The sequence below is a fragment of the Rhinolophus ferrumequinum genome, chromosome 16 (assembly GCF_004115265.2).
Source record: "Rhinolophus ferrumequinum isolate MPI-CBG mRhiFer1 chromosome 16, mRhiFer1_v1.p, whole genome shotgun sequence".
In the NCBI taxonomy this organism is placed as follows: Eukaryota; Metazoa; Chordata; class Mammalia; order Chiroptera; family Rhinolophidae; genus Rhinolophus; species Rhinolophus ferrumequinum.
This window is the reverse complement of record NC_046299.1, coordinates 17,104,509-17,117,477: the sequence shown is the minus strand read 5'-3', so window position 1 is coordinate 17,117,477 and position 12,969 is coordinate 17,104,509. Positions and strand designations below refer to the sequence as shown.

Below are 12,969 nucleotides of genomic sequence, written 5' to 3'. Positions count from 1 at the left end.
TGGGCTGGAATGGTGAATAGGCCAATACTTCCTGACCTGACTAAAGAATTGGGTGCGTATGAAAATGTAGTTGGTAACTGAATGTGTTATCTTGTCCGGGACCCAATCCTACAGGTATCCTCCATGAAGTGCGGGATCCTTCCTATTTCTCAGGAATCCCTGATCCTGGGAGATGTCGCCTATTATGACTATCAGGGGTCACTTGATGAACAGGAGGAGAGAATTCAACTGCAGAAAGTTCTGGGGCCAAGTTGTAAGGTATGTAGTCGAGTTTCTATCTAAGGAGCTATTTTTGTTGCTGTTGCTGTTGATGAAAACAGTGTGAGCTATGCTAGTTATTCACAGTGATTGCTTTGGGGTTCTATTTTAGGTGCTGGTACTCAGAAATCATGGTGTCGTAGCCCTTGGAGAAACGGTTGAAGAGGCTTTTCATTATATTTTTAATGTGCAGATAGCCTGTGAGATTCAGGTAGGAAAAATTCTACCACCACCCCCACTTTATTTTTTGCTTTGTTATTTGCTTGTTGTGTTGGGTTTTGTGTTTATTTCCAAAGTCTTACTGGTTGGTAGCTTTTGGTTTTTCATTCGTGGGGTTTTTTTGTTTGTTTGTTTTGAGTTTACAAAATCTGGTTTAATTCAGATCTGTGGAAGGGAGGGAAGCACTCTGTGAAAATACATGTGCACAGAGACCTGATCAACGCTAGACAAACAGTGTATTAGTTTCCAGTATAACAGGATAGCCACAGATCAAAAGCTCAGATTGAGTCCATCAGAGGTAAACACGATTTTATATTTGGCTCAAGTGGCCGGTGAACATCGAGTGGTGCTGAGCTCCTCCAAAGCATCTAATGACCGCCAGCCTCAGAAGGAGTGTCACCACAGTCTCAGAAGAAATCCCAGTCATGCCCTTAATGCCTTTGGCCCTTGGGAGTCATTGCTGCCCAAATACAAATGCAGGTGGGGGATTTCCGGTGGCCACATGTTATTTGGTGGCTTTTATTTTGTCTTTTAAGAGAAGTTCTGCTTTTCTTGAGTAAAAAGGGTCAACTCAGTTATCTCTTTAATTAAATAAAGGAGGAAAGAAAATTAAAATTCACACATAGATAGACACACACACACACTCACAAATCTAAGTGCCTCATAAACATCATTTTTCCCATGATCCTACTTTTTAAGAGTATAATTGCACATTTCTCTGTTTTCACACTCTAGTAGTGTGGTGCTAACTGAAACACAAAGGCAACCACCAGCCATTAAAGATCAGATGTGTTGTGGCCACTTTTATAAAAAGTGTGAGAACGGGGACAGAAGTTTTACGAATTCATGCAGTTTCCAGAGATCCCACAGCCTCAGCCTCGTTATTTCAATAGGTTGAATATTTATTAACCAGCTGTTTTCTTCAGAGAAGCTGAATGTATATTATGGCCCTCATTTCCCTCTTCAAGAAAATCAAGCAGGTTCTCTTGAAGCAAATGGTAATAATATTAATTTGTTAGAAGAATCACAAAAAAGGGGGGAAAAGCTTCTTCTACCAACTTTAACTTGTCTTAACAACCAACTTGTTTTTTCTGTTTTTTTGTTGTTTTTTTGCTTTATTGGAAAATTCTTCTCAAATGAGGCTATAAAAAGCTTAATTAAATTAAGATAATGAGCTGACTTCTTCTGCCTAAATATACTTAAATTTGCAGTATAGTGTTTATATTCCTCTAAAATTATAACTTTCATCAAAAGTATTAACTGGATAGCCATGGGAAAACTGCAAGAAAAGAACTTGAAAACTTGGCAAGAGAATTCCATTTCTTGAAATATGTGAAAAGGTATGTTTTCCATCAGGGAGGTTCAAAGTCCCGGCAGGTATCTTTCAGATAGACGGGAAAGATACTCCAGCTGCCTACTTTCCACAAGTGTGTTGCCTTGTTTTTGCTGTTAGTAACCTGAATAAGTATTAGATATTTGCCGAATCGAACTTGTGCCTTTTTTAAAGTGAAATACTCCTCCTGGTCTTTACAGTCTTGTGCTTCTGTCTCTTTTGCCACTGATTACAGGTGCAGGCACTCGCAGGGGCAGGCGGGGTCGACAACCTACTCGTACTGGATCTTCAGAAGTATAAAGCTTTCACTCATTCTGTCGCAGCATCTGGAGGCGGAGGAGTGAATATGGGTTCCCATCAAAAATGGAAGGTTGGCGAGATTGAGTTTGAAGGGCTGATGAGGACTCTGGACAATTTGGTAGGTGAAAAATGGAACATAAACTTGGATTTCATATCTTCAGATTCAAGAGCAGATGCTTCCATCTCCCTTTGGTTTTGGAACATGCTCCTAACTCCTCTGGTAGCGGAGTTTGACCCTAGGAAGGCATTCAGCTGTAACCTTACTGCATTTTTAAGGATCAAACAGTGAAACGTGCAGATGTCATCTTATCTTAGATGTTACCCTTCAGACCCGGAACAAAGACTTACTTAAATGAGCGCGGCGATTCGGCCTCTAGAAAACTGGTTTATAGCTAGGAAAATGTTTCTGGTTAGCAGTTTTGAAATTACCTCTGTCAGGAACGGTCATGTGAGTGGAAATCACATTGTCAGCTGGAATCAGTTTTGACCAGATCTTGAAATTTGCTTAATTTCAACTCGAGTGTAATGTGGGGTTTAGAAGGATGTTTCGCCCCTTCATTTGTTTTTCAGCAGAAGAGTCTTTTTGAATCATTTGTTTAAAGAATTAGAGTCCAGATGCTGTGTTTGTTTGGTACAGGTTTGATTGCTTCAAATGTGGTTTTTCCCTCCCTCAGGGGTACAGGACAGGCTATGCATACAGGCACCCTCTCATTCGAGAGAAGCCCAGGCATAAAAGTGATGTGGAAATCCCAGCAACTGTGACTGCTTTTTCCTTTGAAGACGATACAGTGCCGCTCTCTCCTCTCAAATACATGGCACAGAGACAGCAGCGTGAGAAAACAAGATGGCTGAACTCACCAAATACTTACATGAAAGTGAATGTGCCTGAGGAGTCTCGCAACGGGGAAACCAGTCCCAGGACCAAAATCACAGTATGCCACTATTTTACATGGTTTGCCTTTACTGAATATTTTGCCAAGTTACTCATGAATCGAACCTTCTATGTTGAAAATATTGGGAAAGTAGAATATAATATTAATAATTATATCACTGTCATTTATGCTGTATTAACTTTGTGCAAGGCACTTGGTCCTAAATGCCATACATGAATTAGCTCATTTAATTCTCCTAATATGGAGAGGATGCTGTTTTTCTCCCCCGTTTTACAGGTGAGGAAATTGAGGCACAAAGGGGATAACTAATCATTTGTGAATGGTCGAGTCAAGATTTTGAATATAGACACTCTGACTCTGGAGCCCAGGCCTTACCTGCAACGTGATACTGCTTTGTAGTTGATATTGTAACAGTGAGTCAGGACTATAAAAGTTATCAATACCTCATGGTGCCACAGTGTCAGGAATCACTTCACATAGCTACCCTTAGGAAGATCTTATAGATCGAGAAATGGGTTATCTTATCTTTTTCAGCATTTTGCTTCAGATTTGGTTTAGTTTTGGAGTGCTTATCACCAGATATTCCCTAGATACTCAGAATTAGTTCATGTTATCATATAAATCAGTAACATTTAATATGGAAATGTCTAGGCATCAAAGTGTTTTTTCCCTAGCTTATAAGATTTCTTATCTCCTTGTAAAGGAACATAATTAAACTCAAGTTTACCAGAAGTAATTTTATTGGCAGAGACTGATGGCCAGCTATCATTAATCTTGATATTAGCCTTCTTTAAAGAACACAGTGTGTGGAGTAAATGAGAATTCTATCAGCCTCTTCCATCCCTGTGGTTCTATTATATTATAGATTGCTACTAGATGTTTCCCTTTGTAAAAGGCTGGTCAGGGGCTCGGCATTTTCTGTCAGCCAAAAATAATAAAAATGAAGCTGGAAAACTAAATCTTGAAAGATCCCTTGAATGCCTTTTGGTGACTTCTTAGCCATCATCAGTTGAAAATTCAATGCAGATGACAACTCTGAATGTGAGTTAATGTGAGATCAAGCTCTCTGCTTGAAATATTTTCAGCTTCATATTTTAAAATGTCAAAAGGAGAAAATTTAAATAGCTTAACTGAGTATTCACGTGAATGTTAACAAGATTTTTAAGTGAATGCTTATTGTGAGCCATTTCTAACTAACATGAGATGCATACTAATTGATCCTACATACTGCTTAGCGAGATTCTTTATAATATTGGCACTGTGTGCGCCCCCTCCTTGAGTCAATAAACAGTCGTTAAGAACCCACCGCATTTCCTTAACGCAAAGCTTCACTCTAGAAAATTTTTGTTTCTCTAGTGGATGAAAGCGGAGGACTCGTCTAAAGTTAGTAGTGGAACACCTATCAAAATTGAAGATCCAAATCAGTTTGTTCCTTTAAACACAAACCCGAATGAGGTACTAGAAAAGAGAAATAAGGTAAGACAAGGTCTTGTGTGGCCAGGGGAGGCATTTTTATGCTGTTTTATGTTTAAATCACTAGTGATTGGATCTGATTAATACCAAATTTACAGGTTTCAATATTGAAGAATTTGAAATTTAATTCAGTATGATTTCAGCCTGTATTAAATACCTCCAGTTCTGTGCTAGTTGCTACTGAGTGAGCTACGTGGGGAAGAAGTAGTAAACACATTTCTGCTGTTAAGAGCTGTGGTATTGGTGAAAAATGTAGTTCTCTAACAATGTGACAGGAAATCACGTGTCAAGAAGGTGGATAGAGGAGATTAATGTGAGTTGTTAGGATGGTAACGGCGCCCTTATGGAGATGGGAGTTAAAGAGTCTTTTACTCTGGGGTGGTCACATAGTAGAGATCATCCGTATAGTGGCCCCCAAGAACTTGTTCCTGTTTTTCAATTCAGATTCGAGAACAAAACCGATATGACTTGAAAACAGCAGGACCTCAGTCTCAGTTGCTTGCTGGAATTGTTGTGGATAAGCCTCCTTCTGTAAGTACATGAAGCAATATGAACTTTATTTTCATCTCCCACATTAATTTCTTTGCTTTTTAAATATGAGTATTTATTTTTACTAAAGTTAATACAATCACAAGTTAAAAAGTCAAATAATCCACAAGACTTAAAATGTCACCTTCAGTTTCCAATTTCCAGGGGCAAGGACTTTCTTCTAGCATTTCCTTTCAAGTTTCTAAAGAGCATCTTTGTTCTGCTTTTTGTTAACTTAACCAATTTTAGACCTCAACTGTATTTCATCGAACTATGTCATCAACTAAAGAAGTAACCATTACTTTATGCATCACTAAAAAAGAAACAACCCTGACAGTTATAATCGTAACAAACCATCAATTATAAAATGAATCCCAGTTTCAGAGATGGGAAAATGTGGGGGACATGTGCATCTTAGAATTAATGAAAGACTACAGTGACTTCTTTCATGGAAGATGAGAATTCAGCCTGTTGACACAATGCTTCCCTTTTTCATTCTCCCAATAAGATTATATCACAATTTTTTGGTTAAATCAGTTTTCAGTGTTTATATTATTAAACATTTACTGCCGATCCAGGTACCATTCTGTGATTACATTTCCTTTCTTATACAATTTTCCTCCCCCTGGAATTAATAATTACCTTATTTTTTCATTTGCTTAGTATGTTGAGTACATTGGCTTAATTCTTCCCAAACTTTTTAACAGAATTAGAGTCCCTCTTAATATTATTTTCCATAGGGTAAAAGGTTCTCAGTTCCAGGCTCCTGTCGTTCAGGTCCAGATCTGGACTGCTGGCTCTCAGGCTAGGTGCACAGGCTCATCCTGAGACTGTCTGTGCTTCTCACCTGTGGAATGTCCCGTTTCCTTCATCGTGTGTCTTCCACTTTCTTGATTTACTCCTTTATCATTAAGCACATCCTCTAATAATTTTCTAAGATACATAGGAGGTAACCAACTGAAATCCTGTCTTCTACCTTCTAATGTGCATATCATGGATATAGAGTTTTAGTTCAGGAATAGTTTTCCCTCAACTATGAAAAGTATCACTATACTGTCCCCTAGCTCCATGCTATTATTATTGAGAAGTGCGAGAGTATTGTATTTCATGGATCTTTGTATAGGATGCTTTTTTTTCTTTTCTTTTAGACCTTTCATACATTCCTGCTGTTATGAAAATTTATGATGGTGTGCTTTGTAGTAGATTTCTGTTTAGTCTTTGTTCTTAGCGTTTAATAACACTTTTCAATCTGCAGAGTCCAATCCTTCAGTTTTGGGATTTTTTTTTTTTTCTTCCATACTTTTTCCCTTCCTATTTCTTTCTTTTTCTGTCAGGATATATTGTTAGTTGGACCTCTTTGACGGAGGCTCTGATTTTTTTCTTTCCTACTTTCCATCTCTTTGTTTATCCTACTTTCTGGTAAATTTGCTTGACTTTATTTTCTAACCCTTCTACTTAATTTTCTATTTTGATATCTTTTTTAATTTTTAAGACTTCTTATTCCCTGAATATTTCTTTCTTTTTCTTTCTTTCTTTCTTTCTTTTTTTTTTTTTTTTAAATAACATCCTGGTATTTTACAGATACAGTATTTTCTCTTATTGCTGTAGGGAAGCAAATCTAAATTTTCTTCAGCTGCCTTTATTTTCTTTGTTTCTTCTGAGTTTCCTTTTTCTTGTTTATTCTCTCTCTTCCATGTTGGAAATTTTCCTCAAGTGTCTGGTAATTCGAAGTAGTCTGTTTATAGTTAAGAATGAGACACTCAGAGCCAGTCAGAAGTACTGGGTGTGTGCAGAGCTGGGGAATGGGTGAGCTTCTTTGTAGGGTGATCAGATGCGGATCAGATTGTTTCTCCAGGGAGTTCCCAAATGTTAATATCTGTAGTTCTTTTGTCTGGGGCCATTTGATTTATCTGGAGAATTCTCCAGTCTCCTGCCAGTCTCCCATCTGCGTTCTGAGAGCCCTCAGCTGTGCTTTGTGTCCCCCAGTCAGTTGTTCTGAAGAGTAAGTACGCCTCTGATCTTCTGCAGAGCTGGGAGAGAGAGAAATGCTTGGTTGTGTGGATAGGAAAGGGGACCTGAGAATCTCTCTTCCTTATTCATTCAGACTTCTAGCTTGTCCCCTTGTCAGCTCTTCTTCACCCCACCTGTTGTGTGGTACCTGCTGCCTCTAGTTTCTGAGTCACCAACCTCCACAGGGCAAACAAGCATGCTTTTCATTTGCATCCTTCTTTGCTAAGGCTTCAGCTTTCTCAGCTCTGCTACCTACTCTTCCACCTGCTTTCCATCTTCCAAAAATGTGTTAATGTTTCTCATCCTCCGTTGTCTCCTTTGCTATTTTTTTGTGCTTAAAAGTTTATACTATTTTTCTTATTGTTCCTTTACTATCATTTTAGTGGGGTTTTGAGAAGGATTTTTAAAAATGCATGGGTTCAACCTGCCAGGTTTAACTGAAAGTCTCATTAATTCCTTTCCTAGAGCAAGTACTTATAAGTTTGTTTTCATAGCAAATTTAAAGTTCTTTTGGTACATTTTCATTTTTCTAATCTTTTGTCACGAAGGCTTTTTATATTAAAAAACTATTCTTGGGTTTTAAGGTATTTCTTAGTTATGTGAAGCTTATTAGAACTTGGCTTACTTTGATTTTTATTTTTTTAGCATTATTAAAATTGACCTATCCAGGCTTATTGATATAACATCACTGGCAGTCGTAGTTGATTGGATCAGTAGTCTAAAAGCACTAATCTGATAGGAGTATTTTAAACAGCATGTTGTTTTATCATTTCTTATGATTGTTATAAGGTGGGATGTCACAAAGCTCACGTATACATTTACACGTATATGTATGTATCTGTGTGAAGTGATGTATATATATGTAAATACATGTAAATGTATCGATATAACATGTAAAACTCTTGGTAACGAGTCAGTGCTTTTCTTCACAAGACCATGCAGTTTGAAGATGACGAACTTGCCCCATCGGCCCCTCCCAACCCCTTCAGCCATCTCACAGAAGGAGAACTTGAAGAGTATAAGAAGACAATCGAACGCAAGCAGCGAGGCCTGGAAGGTTAGTTCCTTTGTCGGTTAAGCCCAGACTAACTGTACTGTTAACAACGGGGCACCTTGAGTTGGGCGATAGAAGACATCAGTGTTCTTTGTCAAATGTTCCTTTTATAATCGGTTGTTCTGTGTCATCTCTCCCAGTCCTGAGTATAGGTGAGGCTGAACTGCAGAGAGCTACCACAGACCCTGCATGTTTATTCACGTACAGTGAAAACTTTTCCTCAGAAATCAATCTGATTGGTAGCAAAAAGTCTTCTAAAGTAAAGTGAAATCTGCAGATGACTAAAGAATTCCTAGCTAAAGTAAATGTAGATACATTAATAGATTTAAACATCTCAGCATATGTGGCCTTTTGAAAACTTTTTTCTTTGACATCATTACAGATTCACAAGTGTATGACTTGAATGCTTTGTAAAATCTGTTGTTCCTGGATGTCTCATTTCAAAATCAAAATATAAAGCAAACTGCTAGAATTTTGACGTGACTTTCCTTAAGCACATGGGCAATCTAGTGAGGTTGAGTTTTTCTGACTTTAGAACCCTAAATAAGGATTATGTTTTAGAATTATTAACAAAAATACCCCAGCTAGAATACTAGCTTCCTTTTTCTCAAGAATAAGAGCTTCTTTGTAGGAGCAGTTGTCACTCTTGGGTCTTTGGATAAACTTCAGACAGTCCGTGAGCCATCTGGAAAATATATGCTTAATTGTATATGTTATACATTGGGGGAAGGGGGTTTCAGGGTGGAGGACAAGAAGTCTGTGACCCTAAAAGAGAGTATGAACCTCTGCTTTAGAGCATCCACACATACAGTTGGAATTTTTACCCAAAGCAAAACAGAACCAATAGTTAAAGAAGTTTTGTCCATGTTAGATACCATGTAGGAAGAACTAATGGCATTTTGATCACCCAGGGAACTTCGTGTCTTTGTCACAAAAGGGAGTCATCCTGATTCATTAATGTAATCATACTAAGTGTTCGAAGTGGTATTATTGAATTTGTTTATTCTAACATGAGGTTGGAAACTTTGTTTTTGTATTTTGTAAAATGTTCTTCTTTAATCTTTTATTTTCTGAAAGCCTAAAGATGCCAGGTAACAAATATTGCACTCTGGGAACCATCACCTTTTATATATCACTGTATAAGTAGTTTCTTCCACGTGCATTATGACCTCCTGAATTAGCTCACTAATATTGCTCTGACAGGAATCACTAATTGGATATTGTTCCAAAATTCAGTGAAGCATTCTGCCTCATTAATGTAGCATCATTGGTGAGGCTTCATAATTCTTTTCATCTGGCTGCTCAAATATATTTTGGTTTTCTAACACCCTTAGCAAAAGCTGAATGCGTACATATTATTTGCCTGGGCTGCAAATAGCTATACCTCCTTAGTAAGCATGTATGTAAAATTACTGTTAGCAGCCAGAAATTCTAACACATTAATCTCCTCCTAATGCATAATTATTGATATATGGGGTAACTGTTAGCATGCTCAGCTCATTGCTGAAGAGTTTCTCATCTCTGTGTATGCAGGCATTTGATGTATGCACTAACCTCCCTGAAATCTTACGCTTCTTTGTTTTGCACGGCTTTTAACTAAACTCTTATCCAACAGATGCTGAGCAGGAATTACTCTCAGATGACGCTTCATCTGTTTCACAAATTCAGTCTCAAATTCAGTCACCGCAAAATATCCCTGAAAAATTAGAAGGTATTCAATGTAATTTCCCATAGCATTCACTGAGTTAATCTAAAGAATTTGTTTATCTGTGCTTTGTTTTTATGAAAGGAAATTGAACACCTGATTGGAGTAAGTTTGCCATGGATTACTTAAAGCTCCCAATAGTTTATATTTTTTATTAAATGGGGTGCTACTTTTGTTCAACGTTTATATTGACTACCTTAATCTGGATTTTGGGAACCCATAGTTCTTAAGAATTTGTGAAATTAAAATTGGTTTGTCATATGTCTTCCAAACAGAAGCATGAAATCTTTTTCAATTTTGATTGCCAAATGACCCCCAAATTAAAGGAAAATATCATTTATTTTGACTACATTTACAATGAAACCATCAGGTTACCAAACTGGACTTACCTTTTCTTCCTTCTTTGGTCGAACAACTTTGTTCCCTTCCCCTTCATACTATTTAAGAAAATTAGCTTCGTGCTCATAGATCCATAGTCTATTAAAATAATGATCTGTCTTTATTGGAATTAAAGTAATGCCTTAGTACATTGCTAAAACATTTCAGTTTTGTAAAATAAAGCAAAGACGTTAACTATATAAAATAACCGAAAATGCCTCCCCTTTTGCAGAAAACCACGAGCTGTTCTCCAAGAGCTTCATCTCCATGGAGGTGCCTGTCATGGTGGTGAACGGCAAAGATGACATGCACGACATTGAAGATGAGCTTGCCAAGCGGGTGAGCAGGCTAACCACAAGCCCCACCATAGAAAACGTCGAGATTACCATTAAGTCTCCAGAGAAAATTGAGGAAGTCCTGTCACCTGAAGGCTCACCTTCAAAATCACCATCCAAGAAGAAGAAGAAATTCCGCACTCCTTCTTTTCTGAAAAAGAACAAAAAAAAGGAGAAAGTCGAAGCCTAAATAAAGTCTTTTTATAATTGTTATTATTACAACATGACATTGCACATTTAAATACCACATTTAAGTTGATGGTTAATATGCAGTGGTAGATCAGATTGGGGGTATGTAGCAAACTGGACTATAAGAACTGGAAAGGGGTGTTACTAAAAGAAAAACATATTATGAAAATAAACTTTCAAATTCATCTCTCATTTTATATGTCAAAAAAAAGGTTTTGAATTTTTAAACAGTTGCAGGTTTTAATTAGCTCTGCCCTCATGAAGTATTATAATTCACCACAAACAGATACCTGTCTGAATTATTTCAGGCCTTCTCTGTAAGGAGAAGAAAGAAATTGCCAGTGAACAAGGGAGAGAATTTTTACTGCTCAACACCTGCTTCACTTGGTAATCAGATTATAATTTTTTATCATTGGTTATCGACTGTACCTTCTTGGTTCCCATTGTTTCAATGGGCATTAACAGAATGCTTTAAAAGCTTCTAAGATAAGAATCTATAGCATTAGTATACACTGGCACATAATTTTTTAAAAAAATATATAAGAAAAAGATTCATTTGGAATTTTATTCATAGTATAAAATTTCCTCACCGGAAGTAACTTTGTTTGCCAAAAAAAGTCTTTTTAGTAAACTATAATTTTTGAAAACTTCCTTTTTTATTAGTTTAGAAAGCCCCTTATTTTTCAACGAAGGGGATTTTGTATACATAACATGGGTTATTTAGTTTAACTGGCAAAAACAATTTTTGTATGTTGAGATGTTTGTATACCATTCAGTATAAAAGTGTCATAAGCATATTAGCCAATCACTTAACAATAGAGCAGATTTGAGGCTGCTTGGTACTAAGCATAGTTAAAAATGATTAAAGAATCCAGGGACTTGGTATCGAAAGGGGATTAGAGCATTTAAAGGTATAATTAGATTCATATTTGAACCTATTATAATGTATTTTTCTCTTAGTATTGCTAATGAATGAAAAAGCTCTCATGTGGTAACCAAATGAAAAGAATGAGAAAGTGAAAAATGAAGGGAGCAAAATGAGAATGAAAATAAGAATTCTAGTTTGATAACCACTCATAGTCACGATAGGATTTGCAGTATAAATTATTTGAAACATGTCCCAAATTACTAAAATTCTGCTTCTCTGCCAAAAATCATTGTATTTCTTGGTTGATATTTCAGTTTTCAAAGGGTCAATCTTTTCAGCGATGTGTCTTTAGAAGGCAGTACTGGAAGAAATCAGTAGGTCTAATCCCCCACAGTGAGAAAACTACCACTTCTTGATTTTTACAAATTTTTCTGATCTTTTCAGTTAACTTTCTAATGTAAATACAAATTTAAACCTAGGCTTAATATAGTTTTTTTCCCCCTTCACCCAAGTGATGTCACAAATCAATGTAAAATCAATGATCCAAATGGTCAGTGGGTAAAAATAATCCAGTGTTTCTGGAGGGTGAGTTGGCATGTCAAACATTGCATTAATTACAGAGTGTTCTGGGCTGGTTCTGTTTGACTGTACGTGTATGATGATGTAAAGTTGAAACAGAGCCAGAAATTTCATTCTAGATCTCACTAACTACTGGAATCTGTTTTAATCTCTTAGTGAAAACTTTCAGTTGCCTAATTCTGTATTTGAGGATTTTTTTTTATGTTCTACATCATTTATGTTGTATTACATCGTATGTAGAAACAGTAACCTGTGAACTATGCTTTTCCATAACTTTTTAAAAATATATATATCTTAAATGAATGCAGTGTGCATAAATATTTTTTAAACTACAACAGTGAACTATTTGCACCTTTTGCTAATGCCTCTATTTACTTGCTTTGGCATAAAGAATGAGCCAATGAACTTCTGTGTCCTGTGGAAAATGTATAAATGTTATCTGATATTGCTCTTAGATGTAATGCTAATTAATGTTAAATCACAAATAAACAGTATTTTAAATAGATGGATTTGGTATCATGAGCCTTCAATTTAAGGTGGTTATTTAGCCTGAATTATTCTGTGGACTGTTGAGTTTTATACTGCAGTGAGATTTTGAATAAGATTGATGCTTCTGAATAAGGGATGTTCTGATAAATTTATTTTCAAATTAGTTGAAAATTAACTTTATACAACCCTTCTTGTTTCAGCTTATGTTGGAAGAATAGACTTGAAGTGACCTATTTTTTTGTCTTCGAGGGGTACGGTGACCATAACTACGTCTCTGAGATCTAAAGATCTTTGAAGGAGTCAGTATTCTCAGGCTCGGTTCTGCTCAGATCTGCTCAGATCTAATGATGTAGAATGG

The 12,969-nt window shown here is 36.6% G+C and overlaps 1 protein-coding gene across 5 annotated transcripts in view; it reads left to right on the top strand.

Annotated features, from left to right (window-relative positions):
* Nucleotides 1-12,627, top strand: part of ADD3 (adducin 3) — a 108,711-nt gene extending 96,084 nt beyond the window's left edge. For 4 of the 5 annotated variants that reach the window (XM_033130459.1, XM_033130461.1, XM_033130458.1 and 1 more), the window contains exons 7-15: nucleotides 115-258; nucleotides 371-469; nucleotides 2,046-2,228; nucleotides 2,785-3,042; nucleotides 4,360-4,479; nucleotides 4,921-5,007; nucleotides 7,948-8,071; nucleotides 9,684-9,779; nucleotides 10,384-12,627. In XM_033130459.1, the coding sequence (XP_032986350.1) occupies nucleotides 115-258; nucleotides 371-469; nucleotides 2,046-2,228; nucleotides 2,785-3,042; nucleotides 4,360-4,479; nucleotides 4,921-5,007; nucleotides 7,948-8,071; nucleotides 9,684-9,779; nucleotides 10,384-10,676 (1,404 nt within the window). In that variant the 3' untranslated portion in view covers nucleotides 10,677-12,627. The remainder of the gene's footprint in view (nucleotides 1-114; nucleotides 259-370; nucleotides 470-2,045; nucleotides 2,229-2,784; nucleotides 3,043-4,359; nucleotides 4,480-4,920; nucleotides 5,008-7,947; nucleotides 8,072-9,683; nucleotides 9,780-10,383) is intronic. The other variant, XM_033130463.1, reaches the window with a different exon arrangement.
* Nucleotides 12,628-12,969: the final 342 nt, after the last annotated feature.